Source organism: Tachysurus vachellii, chromosome 4 (genome assembly GCF_030014155.1).
Source record: "Tachysurus vachellii isolate PV-2020 chromosome 4, HZAU_Pvac_v1, whole genome shotgun sequence".
NCBI lineage: Eukaryota > Metazoa > Chordata > Actinopteri > Siluriformes > Bagridae > Tachysurus > Tachysurus vachellii.
The window spans coordinates 31,676,981-31,699,736 of NC_083463.1; the positions used below are offsets into that span (position 1 = coordinate 31,676,981).

Sequence of the window (22,756 nt, forward strand, 5' to 3'; positions counted from 1 at the left end):
TCTTTCTGTCTGTTTGTCTGTCTGTCTGTCTGTCTGTCTGTCTGTTTGCCTGTCTGTCTGTTTGTCTGTCTGTCTGTCTGTCTCTGTACTAGTTAAGGTCGCTCACCAGCAGCAAAGACGATCTGTTACTTTCTTCCGAACTTTCCTGAGGAATATGACATGAATATTTATATGTCTCGGTTTATTATCAAGGAGTAAATGATAACTAATTGTGAAATCATGGCTCAGTGTCACACTAGTGAATAAAACAGTGACCTGTGGCTTTCTAGTGATGAACGCTAGCTGACTGTGTTTCTACTTCATGCTGCAGCTGATGGCTTTATATCAGAGGCCACAAAATAAAAGAAAGGTGAAAGAATACATGGGGGAGGTGTCGCTGCTCAAACAGGTGTCTCCTCTAACATTCCCTTCCCTCTGTTCTCCTCTCTCCTCCTTTTTTTGTGTCTCCTGCCCTCTCTTGCCCTTTAATGGGGCAGCAAGGCAGTGATTTGTTTTTCAGCTGCCCCGAGGCTACAACTTTTGTGGCCCCCCATACAGACTTCAAGGCACCAAGCCATTGCTGAGAAACACCCCCCTTCTGGCTATGCAGATAGACCTCAGCCCATACACACACACACACACACACAGATGAAAGTATGAAGATTAAATGTTTCATGGTTGAATCGTGTGCATACACAAGAGGCGACAAAACAAACAAATGATAGTTGCAAATGCTCTCTCTTACACACACACACACACACACACACACACAATTGAGTAGTTTTGCGGCTGTCCTTATCTGGTCCCATCATGCCTATTGTATTCTTATCAATGTCACTCTGCCCTGTCCTAAGGGCCGGTGTGTGTGTGTGTGTGTGTGTGTGTGTGTGTGTTTGCACTTATCCTCTATTTGTTTTATCCCCTGTGCATTGCCTCTATGCTAACGTCAGACTCAAGTAGAAAATCTTCATGTCTTTCTTTTTATGTCTGTGAGTGTGTGTGTGTGTGTGTGTGTGTGTGTGTGTGTGTGTGTGTGTGTGTGTGTGTGTGTGTGTGTGAGAACCCCAAAGACCCTGAAATGCCCAAAAGCCAGCGGTTGGCCACTCTTTCAAAGGCTCAGTCTGTGCAATTTTCCAATTTTCCAATCTTCACAGTCTCTCAGGGGATTTTTAGGAATGAAAGGCCTGGAAAGAATTATATTGTAATTACAGCTACGGAGACAAACATAAACACACACACACACACACACAATTGTTAAACTGAGTGATTGCTCAGCAAAAATTCAAATAAAATATAATTAAGAAAACAAAGAGCAATAAATAAATCTGAGGAAAATAATTCCCACACACACACACACACACACACACACACACATACACACACACACACAGAGTGTAAAATGATGAAACATAAATGAACTACATTTTCTATGAACGAACCCTAAATGATCAGGACTCCAGACTGACCATCACACTGTAGCTCAGTTCAGGGGGCGGAGCCAAAAAAACAAACTGTATAAACTAATTGTGTCAAGCTCCACACGTCTACACACCAGTATGTTCAAAATAAAAACAAAATGAACTGCATAACACATAAGATAAAGAGCAGCCTTTTAGAAAGTTTGAAGGGAAAAAAGAAACAACGCTTTTTAAAGAATCAACATTTTCTGACCAATCAGAATTCAGAACTCAGCATCGCTCTGGGGGAATTACTTAATTAGAATGTTTTGCCTTTTTGGACTACTTTACTTTCTTTGTGACAGCTGACCACAACTGTGTGTGTGTGTGTGTGTGTGTTGTCATGTAAACTGCCGACTTCAGCCTTCTTTCTCTAAAAAACCTGCTCTGTCTTTCCCACACCGTTCAAGTGGAGACATCTGCTCTCACTCGTTATGCTCAGAGCCACACCATCACTAAACACACACTCTCTCTCTCTCTCTATTTCTCTTTCTCTCTCCTTCTCTCTCTCTGTGATTCCCTCTCCCTCTCTCTCTCTCTCTGTCTCTCTTTCTCTCTCTCTGTTTCCCTCTTTCTCTCTCCTTCTTTCTCTCTCTGTGATTCCCTCTCCCTCTCTCTCTCTGTCTCTCTCTCTCTTTCTCACTCCCTCTCTCTCTCTCTGTTGTATCATTAGAAGCACAAGAGACCCATGTAATGATTGTTTGAGTCTGGCTCCTGTGGTTGCCTTTCATCTTCCCACACACACACACACACACACACACACACAAACACACAACACACACACACACACATACATATGGGTACATATGCACAAAGACAAATATAAAAAACAGTGTAGGTGTCTACTGCGTAAACAAACTAAAGGTCATATGAAATCTGGCTTGTTCGGTGGGCGAGTAATGAATCAGTGGAAAAACTTTTTTGTTTCTTCTAAATGACAATAGAGCGGTGAAATCAAAACCAGCATTGATGCTAAAAACTTAAAGCTCTTCATCATCTTCTGTTTATTATTATTATTATTATTATTATTATTATTATTATTATTATTATTATTATTATTATTATTACAACACAGACCCTATCTTAGACTTCTTATAGGAGATGGAGAATGATGGAGTTGAACATTGTCAGGAAGAGTGAGATATTGCCTGGAGGTCTACTCTAAACCACACACACACACACACACACACACACACACACACACACATACACATAAACACACACACACATACACAACCCCAGTGACCTTATCACCTTGACATCTTGAGAAGGATATTTCTGTGACAACCTCTTCTGTTAAGGCTGTAGGTAAAAACTCATGTTTCACTCCACACACACACACACACACACACACACACACTTTGTCCTAAAGATGAATGACCTTCCCATTAAGGTCCCTAACCAGCATCTGGCGAAGATATATAGAGCAGCCATATTAGATTGTCAGTAATGCTGATGAAATGCTGTGTGCTTTCTTCAGAGAACACACATACACACAAACACACACACACAAACACACACACACACATACACACAAACACACACATACAAACAAACACACACAAACACACACACACACACATACACAAACACACACACACAAACACATACACACACAAACACAAACACACACATACACATACACACAAACACACACACACATACACACAAACACACACACACACACACACAAACACACACATATACACACAAACAAACACACACACATACACACACATGCATACACACACACACACACAGCAGTGACTTTAACTCATTTTTGGATTAGTTTATTATACAAAACTGTACACAATAATTTTTAGAAGAATAAAATAGAGTTAAAATAATAAAATTAGCTATATAAAGAATTAGCAATATAATCACTAAGGACAAAATCGATAGAAAATATCAAAATATTTATGAATTAAATGGATGAATATGGATTGGTGGCAGGAAAGTAGGACTTGAAACAAGAATTCATGTAAAATATCAGACACTATCTATATTCTGTATTCACCTTTACATGAGTAAGGAATAAGTCCTCATGTTGTGCTTCTAAAGGAAAACAATCAACAAAGCCGTAGTGTGATGTAACACAGCTACAGAGGTTTTATTCCTCTTAATACCACAGCAACTTGCTATCGATGTAACGAGCGATCCTTAAGCAAGTGTCTGATCATCTGCATTCTTAACACCTTAACACCCATCTGAGAGGTCTTAGCATGATAAAGAGCACCCCTCATTAACACACACACACACACACACACACACACACCATATGATGGATTATCATACAGTGTGTCTGAGAGGAGTGAATAAAAAGAGAGAGTCGAACCCCAACATTTCCACTAATTTTATCTTCTCACCTCTCACTGACTCTGGAAGAGAAGTGTAATTTCATTACTTTGCTTAAACACACACACACACTCACTCTCTCACACACACTCTCACACACACACACTCACTCACACACACACAGAAAATAAACCAGTACTAATGCTGTGCGTGTCATTTTTTTACTTCCTCCATACTACAGACAACCTGTTTTTCTATCTATCTATCTATCTATCTATCTATCTATCTATCTATCTATCTATCTATCTATCTATCTGTTTATCTATCTATCTATCTCTCTCTCTCTCTGTTTATCTATCTATCTATCTATCTATCTATCTATCTATCTATCTATCTATCTGTCTGCAGTATTTTTTCTGCACATCCAGATAAAAGCATCTGTCTTTAAGCCTGAAAACAGGAAAAGGGCGCTTTGTTAAAACAACGCTTTGTAGTGGCTCGTGTATGTGGGCGTGGCTCAGTGTCAGTGGGCGTGGTTTCTGCGTAGCGAGGCGCATTTAAACGTAAAGTGGAGACCTTGGAGACTCAGTGAGACCTCGAGGGTGTGAGAGAGGATTTATCTCAGCTGGACAATGTCTTATTACGAAGTGAGTTTCAATCCTGTTGTGTTTGACTGCAAATCTACAACATTTATGAGTTAGCTGTAGATGATGATTGCATATACACCTCTTATTCATGTTAATAACGCTCTAATTCGTGTTTATAACCCTAATGATTGGCGTTCTTGTTTTTGCAGCACATTATATTTGAGGATGAGTTCCTCAATGACAACACGACGGAGTTTGGCTCTGGAGACATTGGCGCTGATTTTGAGACGCCATGCAACCGGGAGGGGAACCAGGACCTGCAGAGGGTTTTGCTCCCCACGGTGTACGGTTTGATCTTCGCGCTGGGGCTCGTGGGTAACGGGCTGGTGGTGGCGGTGATGGGGTGCCAGAGGAAGTCGCGCACCATGACTGACCGCTACCGGCTGCACCTGTCCGTGGCCGACCTTCTGTTCGTTCTCTCGTTGCCGTTCTGGGCGGTGGACGCGGCGAGCGGCTGGCGCTTCGGTGGCTTCATGTGCGTGCTCGTGCACATGGTGTACACGGTGAACCTGTACGGAAGCGTTCTCCTGCTCGCCTTCATCAGCCTGGACCGCTACCTGGCCGTGGTGCACGCCACGAGCAGCCAGGCTACGCGCCGTTTGCTGTCCGAGCGCGTGGTGTACCTGGGTGCGTGGCTTCCTGCGGCGCTCCTCACGGCGCCCGACTTGGCGTTTGCGCGCGCCGAGGAGGTCGGCGGCGGGGACGAGACGCGCGTCGTTTGCCAGCGAATCTACCCGGAGGACACGGCGCTTGCGTGGATGGCGGCGTTCCGCGCGCAGCACGTGCTAGTCGGCTTCGTTCTGCCCGGTCTCGTGATCCTGGTGTGCTACTGCGTCATCATCGTCACGCTATCGCGCGGCTCTAAGGGGGCGCAAAAAAGGCGCGCGCTGCGCACCACCGTGGCTCTCGTGGCGTGCTTCTTCGCCTGCTGGCTTCCCTACTGCGCGGGCATCGTCGTGGACACGCTCCTGCAACTCGGCGTCATCCCGCACAGCTGCGAGCTCGAGAGCGGCCTCGAGACGTGGATTTTCGTCACCGAGGCACTCGCGTACTTCCACTGCTGCCTCAACCCGATCCTTTACGCCTTCCTCGGGGTGAAGTTTAAGAAGTCGGCGCGGCGCGCGCTCACCTCCGGACGCGGATCCAGTCTCAAGAGCCTCTCTAAGAAAAAAGGAGGCATGTCCTCGGTGTCCACGGAGTCCGAATCGTCGAGCTTTCACACCAGTTAACGCTCAATAAATAACACGAGAACTCCTCTAGATAAAAAAAAAGACATGATGTAAATATCCATGTAGACTGAGGTGACTGAATGACCAGGCTGAGCCTGAGCTCGAAATGACTCACGAGTTTTACCACATTTTTGTGTCATATTTGTTACGATGGACTGCACAATATCATGAGTTTGCAAAGCATCTGCTCTTAGCTTTCTATCACATCTCCATTCCTGTCAAGATTTGCATCCGAGGGTTTTTGAATGATTTTTATGATTGAGATGGACACCGAGTGGTCCGAAGGCTGTTATCACTCATTTCTGTGTTATACTGTGTTAAACTTATCTTATTGTGAACTGCACAACATTGTGCACTAGCAAAAAAAATGTCATCCATCTATTTTTTGGATTTCTTTGGAAATGCCATCCATCTGTCTTAACAATCAGCTTTTATGTTGTTTGATTTGTATTGTCCTGGTTTGAGGTTCCATGAGTGTCTGCTGAACACACCGGTTGTGTTTAAAAAAAAAAAAAGTTTTGTTTGACAGGACACACAGATGTGTTATCAAAATACCACCATGTGCTGTTTTGCTTACATCTGTTTTAACAGCATAGCGGATGGAAATACCAGAAACAGACCTGTATAGTTCTTGTTATTATTCGTATTTGTCTTTTTGATTCTGCACTTATGTACATCACGGCTCTTATTTATTGTGTTTACAGATTTCTACTTTCATATGCGCTGCTGTGTACAGCTGTGTTTTTGAGTCCTTGTAATAAAAAAAGATTTTGGTTTTGAAAAAAAATTGGTGTTTTTTTTTTTTTTTTTTGTGCTTTCTGTTTCTGATTGTGAGATTGTGAAATCCCCTGCTCTGCTCCTAGCGCTGTGAAAAGTACCCAGAGCTTCACAATTCTGTTTTTCTCGCTCTGCAGAAAATTTTACTCTGATCATTTTCAAAATCCATATTCACTGGAGACAAAACCGGTTCATTATCTTGGCCACCTGTATTGAGCTACTGACATGTTTCACAATCATTCTGTGATTAGTGACTCAGAGACCTAAAGCTGAATTCCCCCCCCCACACACACACACATACACACGTGCGTGCAAAAACAAACACCTCCACCATTTGCACCAAGAACTGAATAAAACTGCTCAGAAAATGAATCAAGAATTTAGAGTACAAAAAAAAAAACAAATCTAAATTATTTACATGTTTATTCGACATTAGTCTAGTCGTCTACATCTACTGTAACTTCATGTTACTGTTCTTATAATCAAAGGTGAACGGTAAAGCAAGGTGTAAAAGCTTTGTTGGAGTTTTCATAACATTTCAGTGAAGTATTGCATCTGTTTTTGACTTATTCGGGGAGTCTGAACTCGGAATTGTTCCATTTTTCACTATGTTTGTCTTTTGCTGTCTATTTCCTGCTACAACACAATGTCGAGTTCTGTATTGGGAAAAAATGCCACTATGTCACTTTATGATAACACACATTTTTTACAGTTTACTGTTACTTCAGCTGTGTCTGTGTAACACTGCACTACACTATCAGTGTCTATAGATGCTTAAAGCACCCTTTAGACACGTGACGGTAAACCTGAAACTAAAATAGGAAAAAAATTTGAAACGCAGTAAAAAGTTGGTTGAAAGTTTAAGGAGGAAAAAAATCATGAGGTTTTTCATGCCACTTACATTTAATTCGCTAATTTGTCAGTCCTGTGGTTTGTTTATGTAAACAACTCATAAGCCCCGCCCACCTGACTGAAACCACGCCTCTTGTGCTTCTTGAGTTTTATACTGTATAAATAATCCATATGTGTTTTGTTTCTTTTATACCACAGCGAACTAGTCCCTGTACCTAACTAGCTGGTACCATGGAAACCATTGTAAAAATATTTCAAAGCTTTCTTTAGTTTTCTAAATAGGAAATATAAACACACTATAACTGATTAAATGAATGCTCATAGCTTTACACACCTAACCACACCTTGTTCACCATGTTCAGTCTTGTTCTTCATCTTTTTTTTCTTTTCCTTTCCGACGTCACCGTGACAACTTTCTGTCACAGATTAATCTCCTCCGCTCAAACACACTTTTGTGCAATATGAGTCAAATTCTTTTGTGTAGGTTCATGTCAGTGTGATATAAATCAAAATGATGTCAAGGGCAGATCTGTCACTCATACAGCTAACTGAGGTGAAGTCTCCAGGTTCTGTAACATCTGACATGAGAATTTATTTTATTTTACAGGAAAAGTCAACACGTGAAAACCCACTTGATTAAAGTGTGTGTTTTGTCTTATTGGGTTTCACACATCTTTCCCTTATAGCACACGTGCTCTGATTTTCTAATGTGTATCATAAAATTCATGAATCGTTATTACGAATCGTTCTGAAAATGAACTGAAAATGAACTCAACACGAACTGACTGGCTGCTTAACACGTACATATTTCTTCACACGGTTAATTATATGTAATTTTCATTTAGATTTTTCAAGTACTTCCCAAATATGATCTTTTCATATGATTCATCTGTAAAAAAAATTTGACTACATGATTCACTGATTTGCACGTTTTACTTTTTCCACACGATTAATTTTTGTATGATTCATCTTATTTTCCTATGTGCTTCATTTTCATATTTCATTTGATTTTTTTTCTGATTCGTTTATTTTCACGTGTAATTATTCATACGATTCATTTATTTCCAAACGATTCCTTATCCTGATTCATTCATTGTCATTCATTCAGTCATGTGATATATTTTGTCACGTGATTCCTTGATTTTTCACGTGTTAATTTCTTTAGTTTACTTTTCCCCGATTAAATCTTATTTGATTTAATGTCTCATTTCTCACATTCACTTTTAAGTATGATCTCACATTGTTGCATTGATGTCACTTGTGTCACTTGTGTGGCATTTTCATGTGCTTTTACGTGTAATTACGTTATTGTGCTTTAAGCACAGTTAGAAAATAGAAAAAGTGGAAAAAAGTCACACACACACACACACACACACACACACACAGTTTTCAAATGAACCCCTGAACTTACAACAATAGGTAACACAATAAGTAAATGCATCATGGCCGTATTAAACACACTCTGCATGTCAGTGGTCACTCGGCAGGGTCGTGTTTCACACACACAGGGGGGAAATGCGTGAGAGTCGACCCATTGAGAAGCAAAACTCACACACGAGCACAATGGAGGCCGACACCTGGCCTGGTCTGCTCACTGAGTCGCTGTAATGGCCTGTAATGTTGAGTGTGAAAGATTAGCATGTCTGAGAGTGTTAAGTGCTCTGTCGGACTCGGGCTCCCTCAGGAGCACTGGGAGAGAGGTGGAGAAGGAGTGAAGGGGCAGAGTTTATACTGCTGAATGCTTTAAAAATATAAAAACGTAACAATAAATGGATAAAAACTACAGGATCGTGTATCAGTGAATTGAAATGCTAACTGTTGCCATGTTTTGTGGTACAAGAGGAATAAAACCCCGGGTGTAGTGTTGTTCGGGAAAAATAATCCACTCTGCTTCATCACACTGCCTTGTTGTTGATTATTTTCCTCTAACTGCATGAATTCATTTCTACTGCTTTCACTTTTCAAAAAAAAAATAAAAATCTCTACTCTTTCTTCCGTTCCTTGTTTTTCTGCTCTCTTTTGGCTTTTAAATGTAAAAGAAAAAATGTCACAGTACGTATGTGTTAAAAGTTTTCTGTTTTGCCATTCTTTATGTTATCACCATATAATCAGTTTCTTCTTGATCATACAGTAAAATGTGATAAATAAATAAAATTAAAAAGGAAACTAAAAAACCTCTGTTCATCAAATCTATTTGTCAGGACACAGAAGTCAACATTTTCCTTCAATGGAGGAAGTTTAGGAATCAAAGTGTAAAAGTGTCAATAAAATTCTATGTTAAAATTTACAGTTCCATCAGATTAACGGGTTTCTGCTAACGTGCGGTTTTGACACTTTTTAACCAATAAAACACGATAACAACTCAGTCTGTAGAAGTCTTATAATGCATTCAAGTATTGACTTTCGGTCAATAAGAACTCATGATGAAATGATCTATCAGTCTGTCTGCTGTTGTTCTTTCTCTCCACAGGTCCACACACGGAGCAGATTTGGACGCGCTGCTGTGGTGTGGTCTGCGTGTGTTTTTCCACTTAAGGGTTAGAGGCTAAAGCTATTGACATCCACAGTGCAGGAAACAGCCCATGTCAGGGGCCATTAGTGGCCAGTCCCAGTTCCTGCGACCCTGACAGGCGGAGAACTCATACCACCCCCTTTTCACCCCCACCACGACCCCGGGGCGGCCTTCGGACCTCTGCATGTTTACCAAAAAGGATTCAGGGTAATGAGGGCAGGCGAAGAGGCAAAGCTGAGATTATTTACAAATGTTCCCCAGTTGGTTGGTGGGCGACCCAAATGCTACAGACTTTAACAACAGCAGTGCAACATGTTCAGCGAATACAACTCTGCCTCGCCTGAACCGTTACAGTAACATAAATCACACACACACACACACACACACACACACACACACACACACACACACACACACAAGATATATCCTCCTCCCCTGGAGGTTTGTTGTGCGATTACTGTGTGTGTATGTGTGTTATGTGTTATTTTATGGGAAGTATCTGTTAGGGAGAGCACTTCCTGTTGCAAAGCCCACTGGGACAGCAGCTCTAACTGTGAAAACACTTTTTTTTCTGATCTGAACTCATTTCCCATCTCTCACCGCATAACAACCCCACCAACACCACCATCACCACCTCCGCCACTACAACCAGGTCAACCACCTCAGCCATATAAGAAATAACAAGACATGAATAACACAAGCTACAAAAACTATTTCTCAGAGTAACACGAGCTAATAAATCTAATAATAATAAATCTGCAGTAAGGTTTGCTAGGCTACATATCACTTCAGTTGTTATTTACACTGAAGCACATAAAAAAGGGCAATAAATGATAATTACTTTTAATTGTTTTTACTAAACAACTCCAATATCTTTTGTTCGTATGTTTTAACACGTTTCCTTTCTGTAGTGCTGAGATCTAAGATTTAGATTTGTAAATTTTGATTTTGATTTGTAGAATTTATCGTTTCGTGATCTATGATGTCTCTTAAACAAAACGCACGTCTTATTTAGACAAGTTCTTGAGTTTACCATGTGATTTTCTACAAGCGTGGGTGTTTCTGAAACCCCCTACATTTTCACTTGTGATGTTTTTGTTTTCCTGATTTCATTTCTCTCTCTCTTCTCTCTCTCTCTCTCTCTCTCTCTCTCTCTCTCTCTCTTTCTCTCTCTCTCTCTCTCTCTTACTCTCTCTCTCTCTCTCTCTTTCTCTCGCGCTCTCTCTTTCTCTCTCTCTCTCTCTTACTCTCTCTCTCTTTCTCTCTCTCTCTCTTACTCTCTCTCTCGCTCTCTCTCTTTCCCTCTCTCTCTCTTTCTCTCTCTTTCTCTCTTACTCTCTCTCTCGCTCTCTCTCTTTCCCTCTCTCTCTCTCTTTCTCTCTCTCTCTTTCTCTCTCTCTCTTACCCTCTCTCTCGCTCTCTCTCTCTCTCTTTCTCTCTCTCTTACTCTCTCTCTCTCTCTCTCTCTCTCTCTCTCTCTGTGTGTGGTGTGGCACTGTGCCATGATTTATGTCCCTCAGTCAGTGATAGAAACTTAGAAAGTGACGGTTTTATTGCAGGGGTAACGTGTGTGTTTGGTTGCTGGGAAACAAACCCATTTGCTTGAAGGTAAAAGTGAAGAGCCAAGAGGAAATTCAGCAATAAAGCAATCAAAAAATAAAACAAGTTTGTAGTCTGTAGTTAACAAACTCAAAGAGACTCAGAATTGAATGTGATGATAAAGTAAATGGTCAACTAGAAATGCCAAGTCTGTTCTCTCTCTCCTTAAATTTTTTATGTAAAATATTTTGAAAGTACTTTTACATAAAACAAAGTCAGTTTGTGAGAATTGAGTTTCACTTTTTACTCAATAAAGCCTTCTTTTAGTCACTTCTACTGTATTTTTATACGATTCTACATTGTTTTTACTGCAAACTATTTGACTTTTATTTACTGTGTCTGTATTTTTACACTCTATTGCTTTATTTGTTCTCAGAACTACTTTATTTTGTCCTTACAGTACGTAAGTCTTATGTCTTATCTTTTTCTTCCAGAAAGTCACCAGACCTCCTGCGAGTGTTTGCGGTAGTGTCTGTTACAGTCTCCTTTAGGGAGTTTAACACACTTACTGGAAATGTATTTTAGGAAGAGAGAAAGAAAATGAGAGAGAAATAATTTAGGTCTTATCTTCTCCACAACAAGTCACACACCCTGCGTATTTATGCTTTCTGCAGGACTTCAGCCATTCCGGCAGCTCTTTAACTCTGATTAGGCCTTGTTTAGGCTTAAGATGAAAAAGCTTTGGGCAGTCGGCATTCGTTTGCTCTTTTTTTTTTTTTTTTTTTACGCTCCAGCAATCTGAGAGGTTGTGCCACAGGCCAGGCCCTCAGGCTCTCCTGAGCAGCTTTGACCAGATTAGACATATCAGACAAGCGTAGTCAGAGCTTTGGGCTGGATGTCAGAAATCTGATCTGCTTGGTGTGTGTTTGGAAAGAGATGGAGTTCGTGGCAGCTGGACTTTTATGTATATAAAAAATAATTTGATGAATGATGGGATTAGGTAGGTGTGAATATGTGTGTGTGTGTGTGTGTGTGTGTGTGTGTGTGTGAGTGTGTGCACACGTACTCTAGTTTAAACCACAAACAAAGCACAAAATTCTTGGTTTTGGTATTTAGAGATTTGCTGATTTTGAAGATTTTAAACAGTATATACAGAAATACATTTTCAGAAATGTAGAAATAGAATCTAAATTTTGTGGAAAAACCTCCATCTATCAGCTTGTATAAAAGCCAGAATGCTGTAGAAAGCTAAAGTTTTTACTCCCTTTAAGTAAAACATACCAAAAAAAAAAAAATAATAATAATTTATTAACAAGACGTCCAATGCAAGTAACTAAAAAGTGGATGGGAAGGAGGGGGTGCACAAACATTTGCACATAACTGTACATGCAGAGATGTACGTAGTTAAAGAAAACACACATGCACATAAACACACACACACACACACACACAGACTTTGCTGACGGACAGGCAGGTGCTTGGGCACCTGTTGTCATGCCAGTGGTCCCAACACCTGCAGTTTCCTTCATGCTGCACTCACTTCCTCTGACACACACACACACACACACACACTGACAAAAACAAGACACACTTCCTTCTTACACAGCACTCTAAAGCATTTCCTTTTTGACATCCTCACAAACAAACAAACACACAAACATGTTTCTCTAAAATGTGAGTTAGCATGACAACCTAGTTTTCATGCTAACAGCTGGCATCGTGAAACAAACTACCTAGACTAAACTGAATAAAATTCAAGTCTTAGGGGAAAGAAAAGAAAGTTTTATGCACGCTGTTAATGCTTCTGCGTTGCAGAGTCCTCTTGCTAACTGCTAAGTACTTAGCTTGCTCGCTAAGTCATGGTTTACTTCTGAAATTATTCAAGATGAAGATGACTTGCATTAAGAAGCAAGATTGTGCTAATAGATAACAGTAAGTGAGTTAATTGGCTAATTAGCTCGGATCTGAGGCTTTAATGGTAAAAGCTGTGGATTTTATTTATGTCTGTCACCACAGCTGAGGATCAGAGTCACTGAAAGTCCCTCAGCAGCTGTTCCGCAGTGCACACACTCTTTCTCTCTCTCTCTCTCTCTCTCTCTCTCTCTCTCTCTCTCTCTCTCTCTGTAGAGGAAGGTGTAAAAGAAGTCACATTTAATCCAGCTAACATGTAATTAATCCTGCTCTGTTGCTAACAAGTTTGACACGGTGGCTAATCTGATAGATGTGAGAACTCGGGACACCTGCTGATACGCGTCACACTCGCTGTCCTCTCACTTTAATTACGGTTTAGCCACACACACACACACACACACACACACACACAGAATCCATCTATTCATTGTTTTGAAAAAAAGAATCAACATTAAATATTCAGATTAGAATCTTTTACACGGGGGGCACGGTGGCTTAGTGGTTAGCACGTTCGCCTCATACCTCCAGGGTTGGGGGTTCGATTCCCACCTCTGCCTTGTGTGTGTGGAGTTTGCATGTTCTCCCCGTGCCTTGGGGGTTTCCTCCGGGTACTCCGGTTTCCTCCCACGGTCCAAAGACATGCATGGTAGGTTGATTGGCATCTCTGGAAAATTGTCCGTAGTGTGTGATTGTGTGAGTGAATGAGAGTGTGTGTGTGTGCCCTGCGATGGGTTGGCACTCCGTCCAGGGTGTATCCTGCCTTGATGCCCAATGACGCCTGAGATAGGCACAGGCTCCCCGTGACCCGAGGTAGTTCGGATAAGCGGTAGAAGATGAGTGAGTGAGAGAGTGAGTGAGAATCTTGTACACAATGTCCAAGATGCATTTTGTAGTTCATTCCTCACATTTTTCCTGTATTACCCACAACGCCTTTCAGCTACCTGTTAATCAGTGGGATTTATAAGTCAAAACTCATAACTTGGAAATTCTGACCTCCAGTTTGAAAAAATGTTTCCTGAAATCAACAAAACAAAGAAACATAAAATAAACTTTATTGTGTTTGCTTTATTACTTTATTGTGTCTTTATAAGTTTGCCGTTTCCTGTTAGCTTAAGCAAAAAAAATACAAAGAAAAACAAAGAACAAAGGAGTTTTGAGGTCACAAACAACCTTCTGAGAGTTCTGAGCTCTTGCTTCTGAGGTACGTTGATTATTAGTTTTTGCAGCACTTTAGACCTTTAGTCTATACATCTCTCTCCTCAAGTTTACTCTCAGTTCAAACAGATTATCTATTCACCTTTCATGCCATCTACTTGTCTTCTCTTGACTCTTGCTAATACCTCGTCATTACGCAGCTTGCTAACTAGCCTAGCAGAGTCTAGTAGGCCTGAACCCACTGAGTCAATGCTGAGAAAAAATCAGTCACCGCCATAGAACAACACGATCATACGCGAACACAAACGCACACATGTGAACCGCTCAGCTGGGGCTGGGAGAACAAGCACACAATGGACCTGGAGGCTGTTTAGTGAACGCACTGTAGTGCTGAGTGAAAGAACCAAATCTATTTTCCCACAGCCTCGGACACAATCTCTACAGGAAGCCGGAGAAATAGAACCTGGAAGTTTACTTAGAGGCTTTTTTCCTCGTGCGCCTCGTTTTGTGAAACTTCCTGCTTTTCTGATGCTAAGCAAAGAGGAAAACGGGTTTGATACGAAACACTGAAGATGGAGTGAGTAGAAGGAAGGATAAACGTAGGGATAGAAACGAGGAGGGAGCGTTGAGAGACGCTGCCCCCCCCCCCCCCCCCATGACATGAGAAGGATGCTCATTGTTGTGCCAATTCCTGTGGGGGTAATTTTTTGGGTTTACAGAAAAAAACAAACAAAACAAAACAAGCAAAGGCTTATTCTACAGAGCGGAATCTCAGAGAAGGCATTGTGTTTTGGTGTTTATGAACCGTAAGTGGAAAGAGTTTAGTCCAGTCTCAGACCCACTGACCTGCAGGGTTTAATTATGAGTGTGTTTCCACAGAGAAATGATCTCATAACTGAGAGATCAGGATTTGGGAACAATTTGAATAAATAAACGCTTTCATAAAGACAAAAATGAGCACAAATTGTGTTATTGAACTGATTCACTCACTGATTCACTCAATGATTCACTCACTGATTCATTAATTTCAACCTAATAAACCCTCCCCGTTCCACCTGGAATCCATCTGAAGTGTGTGTGTGTGTGTGTGTGTGTGTGTGTGTGTGTGTGTGTGTGCGTGTGTGTGCTAGTTTGTAAGAAAATGTTTGACGTGTCTCTCACCTGAGGAAGGTTACACAAGGTTAATAAAGAGCGACATTCAGACACTTTTAACCCTTTAAACAACGAGAGTTTTATTCTGTTATTCAAATTAAATCATGTGATTTTGTGATGATTAAAAATTATTAAGGAATTAAAGTGAAAAAAAAAAATGAACATACTCTAGATTTCTAAGCTGGTCAAATCATGTGTATCATTTATCACATGTATTATTTATCTTATATCTTTATATCTTGTTCTGTTGCTATGCAGAAATTAAGATTACCTTCTAGATGTAAAATCATCACTAGTGCAGTTTATAAAAATGTTTGATGTTATAACTTACAATACAGCATCTACACACAGCCCTGTCCTCGCCAAACTTTGTCCAGCACATGATGCGTCTCACACGGGGTTTGAGATCTGAAGTTAATGAATAAACTGGGAAAACAATCCTGCTTAGAAAAGCATCCATTCTCTGAGACCGTTAATAGACTTGACCTTCGAGCCAGATGTTCTCCTCCCACAAGGTTAAGCTTTTGTTTACACTAACAGCATCGACCTGTGTGCAATAATGTTAGCGTCAGATAGCTAATATCTGCTAATAGGGCTAGCTACCTCATGTGATTTAGCACTTCCTGGATTTTAAAATAAATAAATCTGTACATTACAGTGCACATTAAAATACATCTAGGTTACACTTTATCTTAAAAAAATGTCATTTTAAATAAGTTGGATAGTTTAATGTGGGATTAGGTATTTATGTTGGATAAGTTTAAGTTTATTATTAATTTCTTATTAATTTCTAAGAATACACAGTTTTTCTTTCACAATAATAATTGAACATTTGAATGGTGGAATCCTAACACACTAATATATATAAAACATATATTTGTTCTTATTATTATTTTGACTTACTTCTGCATGTAACTGTAGCTCTCAGGATTAGCTCTAATTATAGAGCATCGACCACGACAATAGATGTTCAACAACAGGAAATGCTTCTTCCTATCTGTTTGTGGGAAGTCCGAAGAGCACAACAGGTGACCTAGCAATACTGTACACACAATGTACACACACACAAAATGTACACACACGCAATTTAAACACACACACACACACACACACTTCAATCAGTGCATGTGAACCAGGCTATCGTTCTAAACCCAAACATTAACTCACGCACGTATTCTACTCACTAAAAATACAACAATAGCACAATGATTCTGTGATATAAAGATTTCCTTCCATGATGGTTTCCTGGTCAGCAGTTCGTCTGCTCCGTCTGCTCCATCAGCTCCGTCTGCTCCGTCTGCTTTGTATTCACAACCAGGCAGTGCTTCATCCAATAAAACAGCTATCCATTCATTCAGTGTGGAGGATGTCCTCAAAAGCCCAACAACATCCTGCAGCTGACTATGTTTGTCTGTGTGTATGTTTGTGTGTGTGTGTGTGTGTGTGTGTGTGTGTGTGTGTGTGTGTGTGTCTGAAGCTTTCCTAGGAATCTCTTTTATCTCATATCTTTCTGGCCAGCTCTTGAAGTCCTTGTGCCTATGTTTTTCTAGTTTGCTTCTTGCATCATGTCAAAGGTGTACCAGTGTTTTAAAGGTTGCCAGGTCTGCAAAACCCCACACATAAAATCGACTCTTTCAAAATCAGTCACACACCAGGTGTTTATATTTTACACGGGACTGAAATTTAGTACATTATTCTTTCAAGAGTAACAGTTCCTGCACATGGATATAAATGATCTAATAACAAACAGAGTTGTGTTTTAATAAAATCATACAGACAAGTATGCCAATAGGATGAAGGAGTCTGCAGTGTCAGAGGTAAAGATGTAACTTTTCCTGACTTGACTATACTGCTTCAAGAGAACTGCAAGATATCCTTCTGCTGCACACCCTGACAGCTCATCACTCATCTTCTCTAACTAAAAAAGTAGACTTAAACGCTGCTCGGTGACGGATAAGCGGAACAGAGGAATAGGAAGACCATATTCCTGTCAAACCATAATCATTAGGTTAGATTGATGGTCAAGTTCAATGCCAAGGTGAGGTGCAGGCCGAGCTGAACCGAGCAAGCTTCCGAGTTTCGTTTCCTGTGGAATTCAGCAGACAATGGTGGGAAAGGGAACACTGTTCAGCTAGCACCATTTTCACATGTCCACACCAAGGCACTAATCCATCATCTGCTCTGAATTACACGCCGCAAGTCGTTCAGGCACTGTAGTCGTTAAGGCCAAGGGCACTGTATCTCACCAAAATATACGGCATGGTACGACACGGTGCAGATACTAATCCATACTAAAGCCCTATTTGGACGGGATTAGTTTTACGTGGGGACGTGGAGTAATGCAATTTTACTTCAGGACGTCTGTAATATTAATTGGCCAATTCGCACGGGACAAGACATCTCAGTAAAACTAGCAGAAGTGGGAGGGGTAACTCGCTTTACGCACCACAGTAACCTCCTTGTCGTCATGTGTGTATGACGTTGCTTCCTGTTATCATGTGCGCAAACAGACAACATGGCGCCTCCATGCTTACAAAACGCGCCAAAAACTACTTTTAAACAGGAAATGACAGAATTTTATCGTACATATTTACAGCGGGTCTATTCGGACGCGATTAGTATTACCTGAGGTCATTTTTCCGGACCTTTTTACAGAAGGTAAAAGTCGCCGTAATCTTTACTGACATTGTCCATAATGATTACCCAGATGGCACATTCGGACGGGACTAAAATCACAGAGACGCTCTGGTAATAATTACTTTACCCCCACGTCCCCACGTAAAACTAATCCCGTCCAAATAGGGCTTAATACAGGTCGACCTGAATTCTCAAGAAAAGAAAGAGAGACAAACAGACAGACAGACTTTTACGCAAGAAATGTAAAACAAATGAAAAAACCCTTCATCAGGGAAACATTCCTGTGCATAAGTAATTGAAATGACCTATGCAACTTAAAGTCTCCTACTACTGAATATTGCTATAAAAAGTTCTATTCAGATACGATTTCCGTTGACCAATCGGTGAGCTGCACTAAGTTTAGCTCCACCCACCTGTCCCTGTTTGACACGTATAATACCCGAGAAGGAAATAGGCTTTGCTGTTTGGGTGTATTGCTTTTCATGGCCTACACACACACACACACACACACACACACACTTCCACAGCTGCTCCTGCATACAATGATTTTCCTTTATGTATTTTCTACCCTTAACAAACACATACGGAAGTTTTTCAGATGTTGCCTTAAACAATCAACAAGGACAGAGTGAGAGTTTCAGGTGCATTCTCACACTCACACATGAACAACTGCATCCTCACACACACCTACACACGCAGAAGTGCGCGTGTAACGGAATTCACACGGCCGTATTCATTATCGATTAGCACTGTACATATTTTCCTAGCTAAGTAAGCTAACTGCATTGACTGGGTTTTTTTTTTTGCCAATTTTGCTAGCAAACTAATTGTAGGATATTTAATTGTAGAGTTAGAACAGAGAACTAAAAGAGAGCTAACTAACAGTAACCTAACTACTTATTAAATGATGACAAATGAACATTTTGTCAAATCACGATTAAGGCCCTTGTGACCTCACAGGTCAAGAGTTTCTGGTATTTTGAGAAGAAGTGGTTCATCCAGCTAGTAATACGAGCGATCTAGGTGTTAGAACCTAAGTGAAATAAAAGGATAAAAGTTGCTTATCTCATCTAGGTCTAAATCTTATCTAGCTTTTTTCTCCACATGCAGACACTCAGACTTGTGCTTCCACACATCAGTGTTCATATTTGAAGACGATGCAGGTCCTTACACGTAAACACAGTATATATAATTATATAAAGCTGCTCTCATCATACCTTGCCATAAAGTTACACTGGGGGATTTTCACTTTTGCAACACATACCATTAAATTCTTAAGTGCATTTTTGTCTCTCTTGATGAAATTCTGCCCTGGAGAGATGAAATCCGTCTTGTTTAGAAAAACTCTCCTGCTCAGTGCAGCTTCTGACCTTCTGGGGATGACCTCTGACCCCTCCACATCTGCACTCCCTCAGTCTAGGCTACTAAAAACCCAATCATCTGCACATATGTGTGTGGATTATTTCAGTAGCTTGATGTTCCTGGAAACACAGTTTAGGGTCTTAGGACTGGCTTTAACTGATTCTCAAATCTGATTGGTCAGAAGGTGTTGATGCACTTTTGATAACAGCAGCTCTGATCGCAGTGCACATTTCCATTAATGCGCTCGTTCTCTAACATAACCAATAACATGGAACTTTTCTCATGGATGTTTACAATCTTTGACAAAACGCTGTGGAGAAATAAACTCTCTGTGACATACGGTTACTGGAAAATAATCAAAGTTGTCGATTGTTTGTTGAAAGTAACTTCTCTAACTTAGCGTCTCATCACGACACCCTGGCCTTGATTATTTTCCTACAACAGCTTGACAGATGTTTGCATCTACACACCTTTCTTATTGGAGTAACTTTAGATGTTCATTCATTCATTCATCTTCTACCGCTTATCCGAACTACCTCGGGTCACGGGGAGCCTATCTCAGGCGTCATTGGGAATCAAGGCAGGATACACCCTGGACGGAGTGCCAACCCATCGCAGGGCACACACACACTATCACACACTACGGACAATTTTCCAGAGATGCCAATCAACCTACCATGCATGTCTTTGGACCAGGGGAGGAAACCGGAGTACCCGGAGGAAACCCCCGAGGCACGGGGAGAACATGCAAACTCCACACACACAAGGTTGAGTCGGGAATCGAACCCTGACCCTGGAGGTGTGATTCGAACATGCTAACCACTAAGCCACCGTGACCCCCTAACTTTACATGTTGAGTATTTCAATTAATCAAGTAATTCAAATACATGCAAAGGACTTTTTTATGCATTACTGCCTATATCTTTATCAATGACTTTGTAGTAAATTATTGGATGAATTCTAATTTTCCTGTAGAATAAAACTGTACGTTCAACCCTTAAATGACCTCATAGATCAAGAGTTTCTGGTATTTTGAGCTTTACTGGTTAATCTAGCCTCAATCATATCAGATAGTACAACAAGTACCTTACGTGTTAAAACTCATGACAAACGTTAGTCTTTGCACTCATACAGATGATATCTTTCTCACTCTCTCTTTCTCTCTCTCTATCTACCTGTCTGTCTTTTTGGCAGTTTAAGGTGTTGACATGCTCCAGGCTCGATTGTGTAAGGAAAGAATCCTGCTTCCCTAAACTCGCAAACTTCAAACCTTACGAAACTGCAGCTCTGATGGCGCCGACACATGACAGACGTCTAGACGCCACTGTCTGTACCCCTTCTACCTGTATCAGTTGTGTGTTTGTGTGTGTGGTGATTCAGCTACTGTGTGCCTGCGTAAGCCTGTTTATTATCTTCTCATATGAATATTTGCATGTTTACACTTGTAAAGAAAAAAAAAAGGCAGTTAACTTTTCTTCACCAGTGTGAGGACATGGAAAGAATTTTAGAAAGTATTTTCCGACATGCTAAACTAAAAGCAGTATGGTGCCAAAAAGTAAAAAGTGTGATTTAAACATCATCACATATTCAAAAGTAAAAATAAAAAAATAACTGCTGATAAAAGCTGATGACAAATCTAGCTTTGTTAGCAATCAGCAATCAGTTGATTATTTTGGCTTGCTGTTTAGCTGATGTTTAGTAACCCTTTTAAAATTAATGAGCTAACGAGCGTTATCATTAAAAACAATTAGCCAGAGTGTAACCATTTAAATCATCTGGATAATTTAACAAACTAATTTACAGAATTTAGCAAAGCTAATTCAACTAGCTCTTCATCTTCTTCCTCTACTTTTGTCTTTTCCCGTTAGGGGTCGCCACAGAGAATCATCTGTTTCCACCTAACTCTATCCTCAGCATATCTGCTCTTGCACCAATTACCTTCATGTCCTCATTTCACACATCCATATATCTCTTCTTTGTCCTTCTTCTTGACCTCTTACCTGGCAGCTCCATGTCCAACATCCTTCTACCAATATAACCGTCTCCCTCCTCTGTACATGTTCAAACCATCTCAATCTAGTCTCTCTGACCTTGTCCCCAAAACAGCCAACCTGAGCTGTCACTCTGATGTGCTCGTTCCGAATCCTGTCCATCCTCGTCACTCCTAAAGAGAACCTCAACATCCTCATCTCTGCTAAAATTGAACTAGCTAATTTACATAATCAAACCTAATACGTCTTCAGATTCAATGGAATTTAAAAAAAATAATAATTACCTCATGTAAATTAAACCTTTCATCCTGATGCTGATTGAGTACATTTTAAACTAATGCAACAATTGGAAACTTTACTGAAAAATACAAATATGAAAGTGTGAAGGATCTTTTTTATTTATTTGAAAAAGAGTGAAAGTTCAATAAAGTAAAAACCATAATACATGTCACACAATGCCAGACAAACTCAGAAATAGAAGGCAGTATCAAAAACGGATGGTAGATCGACTTCAGCGTAGCTCTGGGTTTCATAAGCAGAGCAGCCTGGCTGTAGTCAAAACATGTTACTCCACCCTTTCACAGATGTAGTTGATGTCACAGATTTCAAAAATTGGCGCCATCCGGTGTCTTTCGTTCTTCTGTTTAGGAAACCACATTAAAACCCAAAACCTGTATACTGCAAAAATAAAACCACACGATGCGCTGATGCTTGAGTCTGACACGATTGTCTACATAACCACACCTGCAAGACACTATTGTAAACATCTGTGGCATTTATTTATAGCAGAAACTAGAGTGGCGTACGTTTTCAATCTCACTCATGCTGTATCCTGAAGGAATTCTAACCAATCCCAACAAAATCCCAAGACTGAATTTGTTTGGTTCTACTGGCCTTAATATAAACAAATTTAAACCATAGTGACCTTCTGGTGAACATGATCTAGTGCAGCTACATTCACATGTGACAAGCTGCATGTACTACTGCTTATAGCTTGTCTCTTGTGGGCCTTTCTAGCATTTTATAGTTAAACAGAATTAACTATTTAAACATAAATTGAAACAATTATAATAATAAATTAGAGCGGAAATTGGACGTTTTGTTTCCATGTTATGTGCTTGGGATTGTTCTAAGCTAACTTCACCAGTGACGTACACCAATAACAGGCACCAACCATCTTTGCTTGTTCCTTCTTATCTTTATCTTTCCTTGTTATATCTTTGTATATCACCTTTATTAAGAGGACGTATACGACAGGATA

The 22,756-nt window shown here is 40.4% G+C and overlaps 1 protein-coding gene across 1 annotated transcript; it reads left to right on the forward strand.

Annotated features, from left to right (window-relative positions):
- Positions 1–4,278: 4,278 nt before the first annotated feature.
- Positions 4,279–6,394, forward strand: cxcr4a (chemokine (C-X-C motif) receptor 4a). Its single transcript, XM_060868969.1, has 2 exons — positions 4,279–4,378; positions 4,528–6,394. Exons 1-2 carry the CDS (start codon positions 4,364–4,366, stop codon positions 5,605–5,607), a joined length of 1,095 nt encoding a protein of 364 aa, XP_060724952.1. The 5' UTR covers positions 4,279–4,363; the 3' UTR covers positions 5,608–6,394.
- Positions 6,395–22,756: the final 16,362 nt, after the last annotated feature.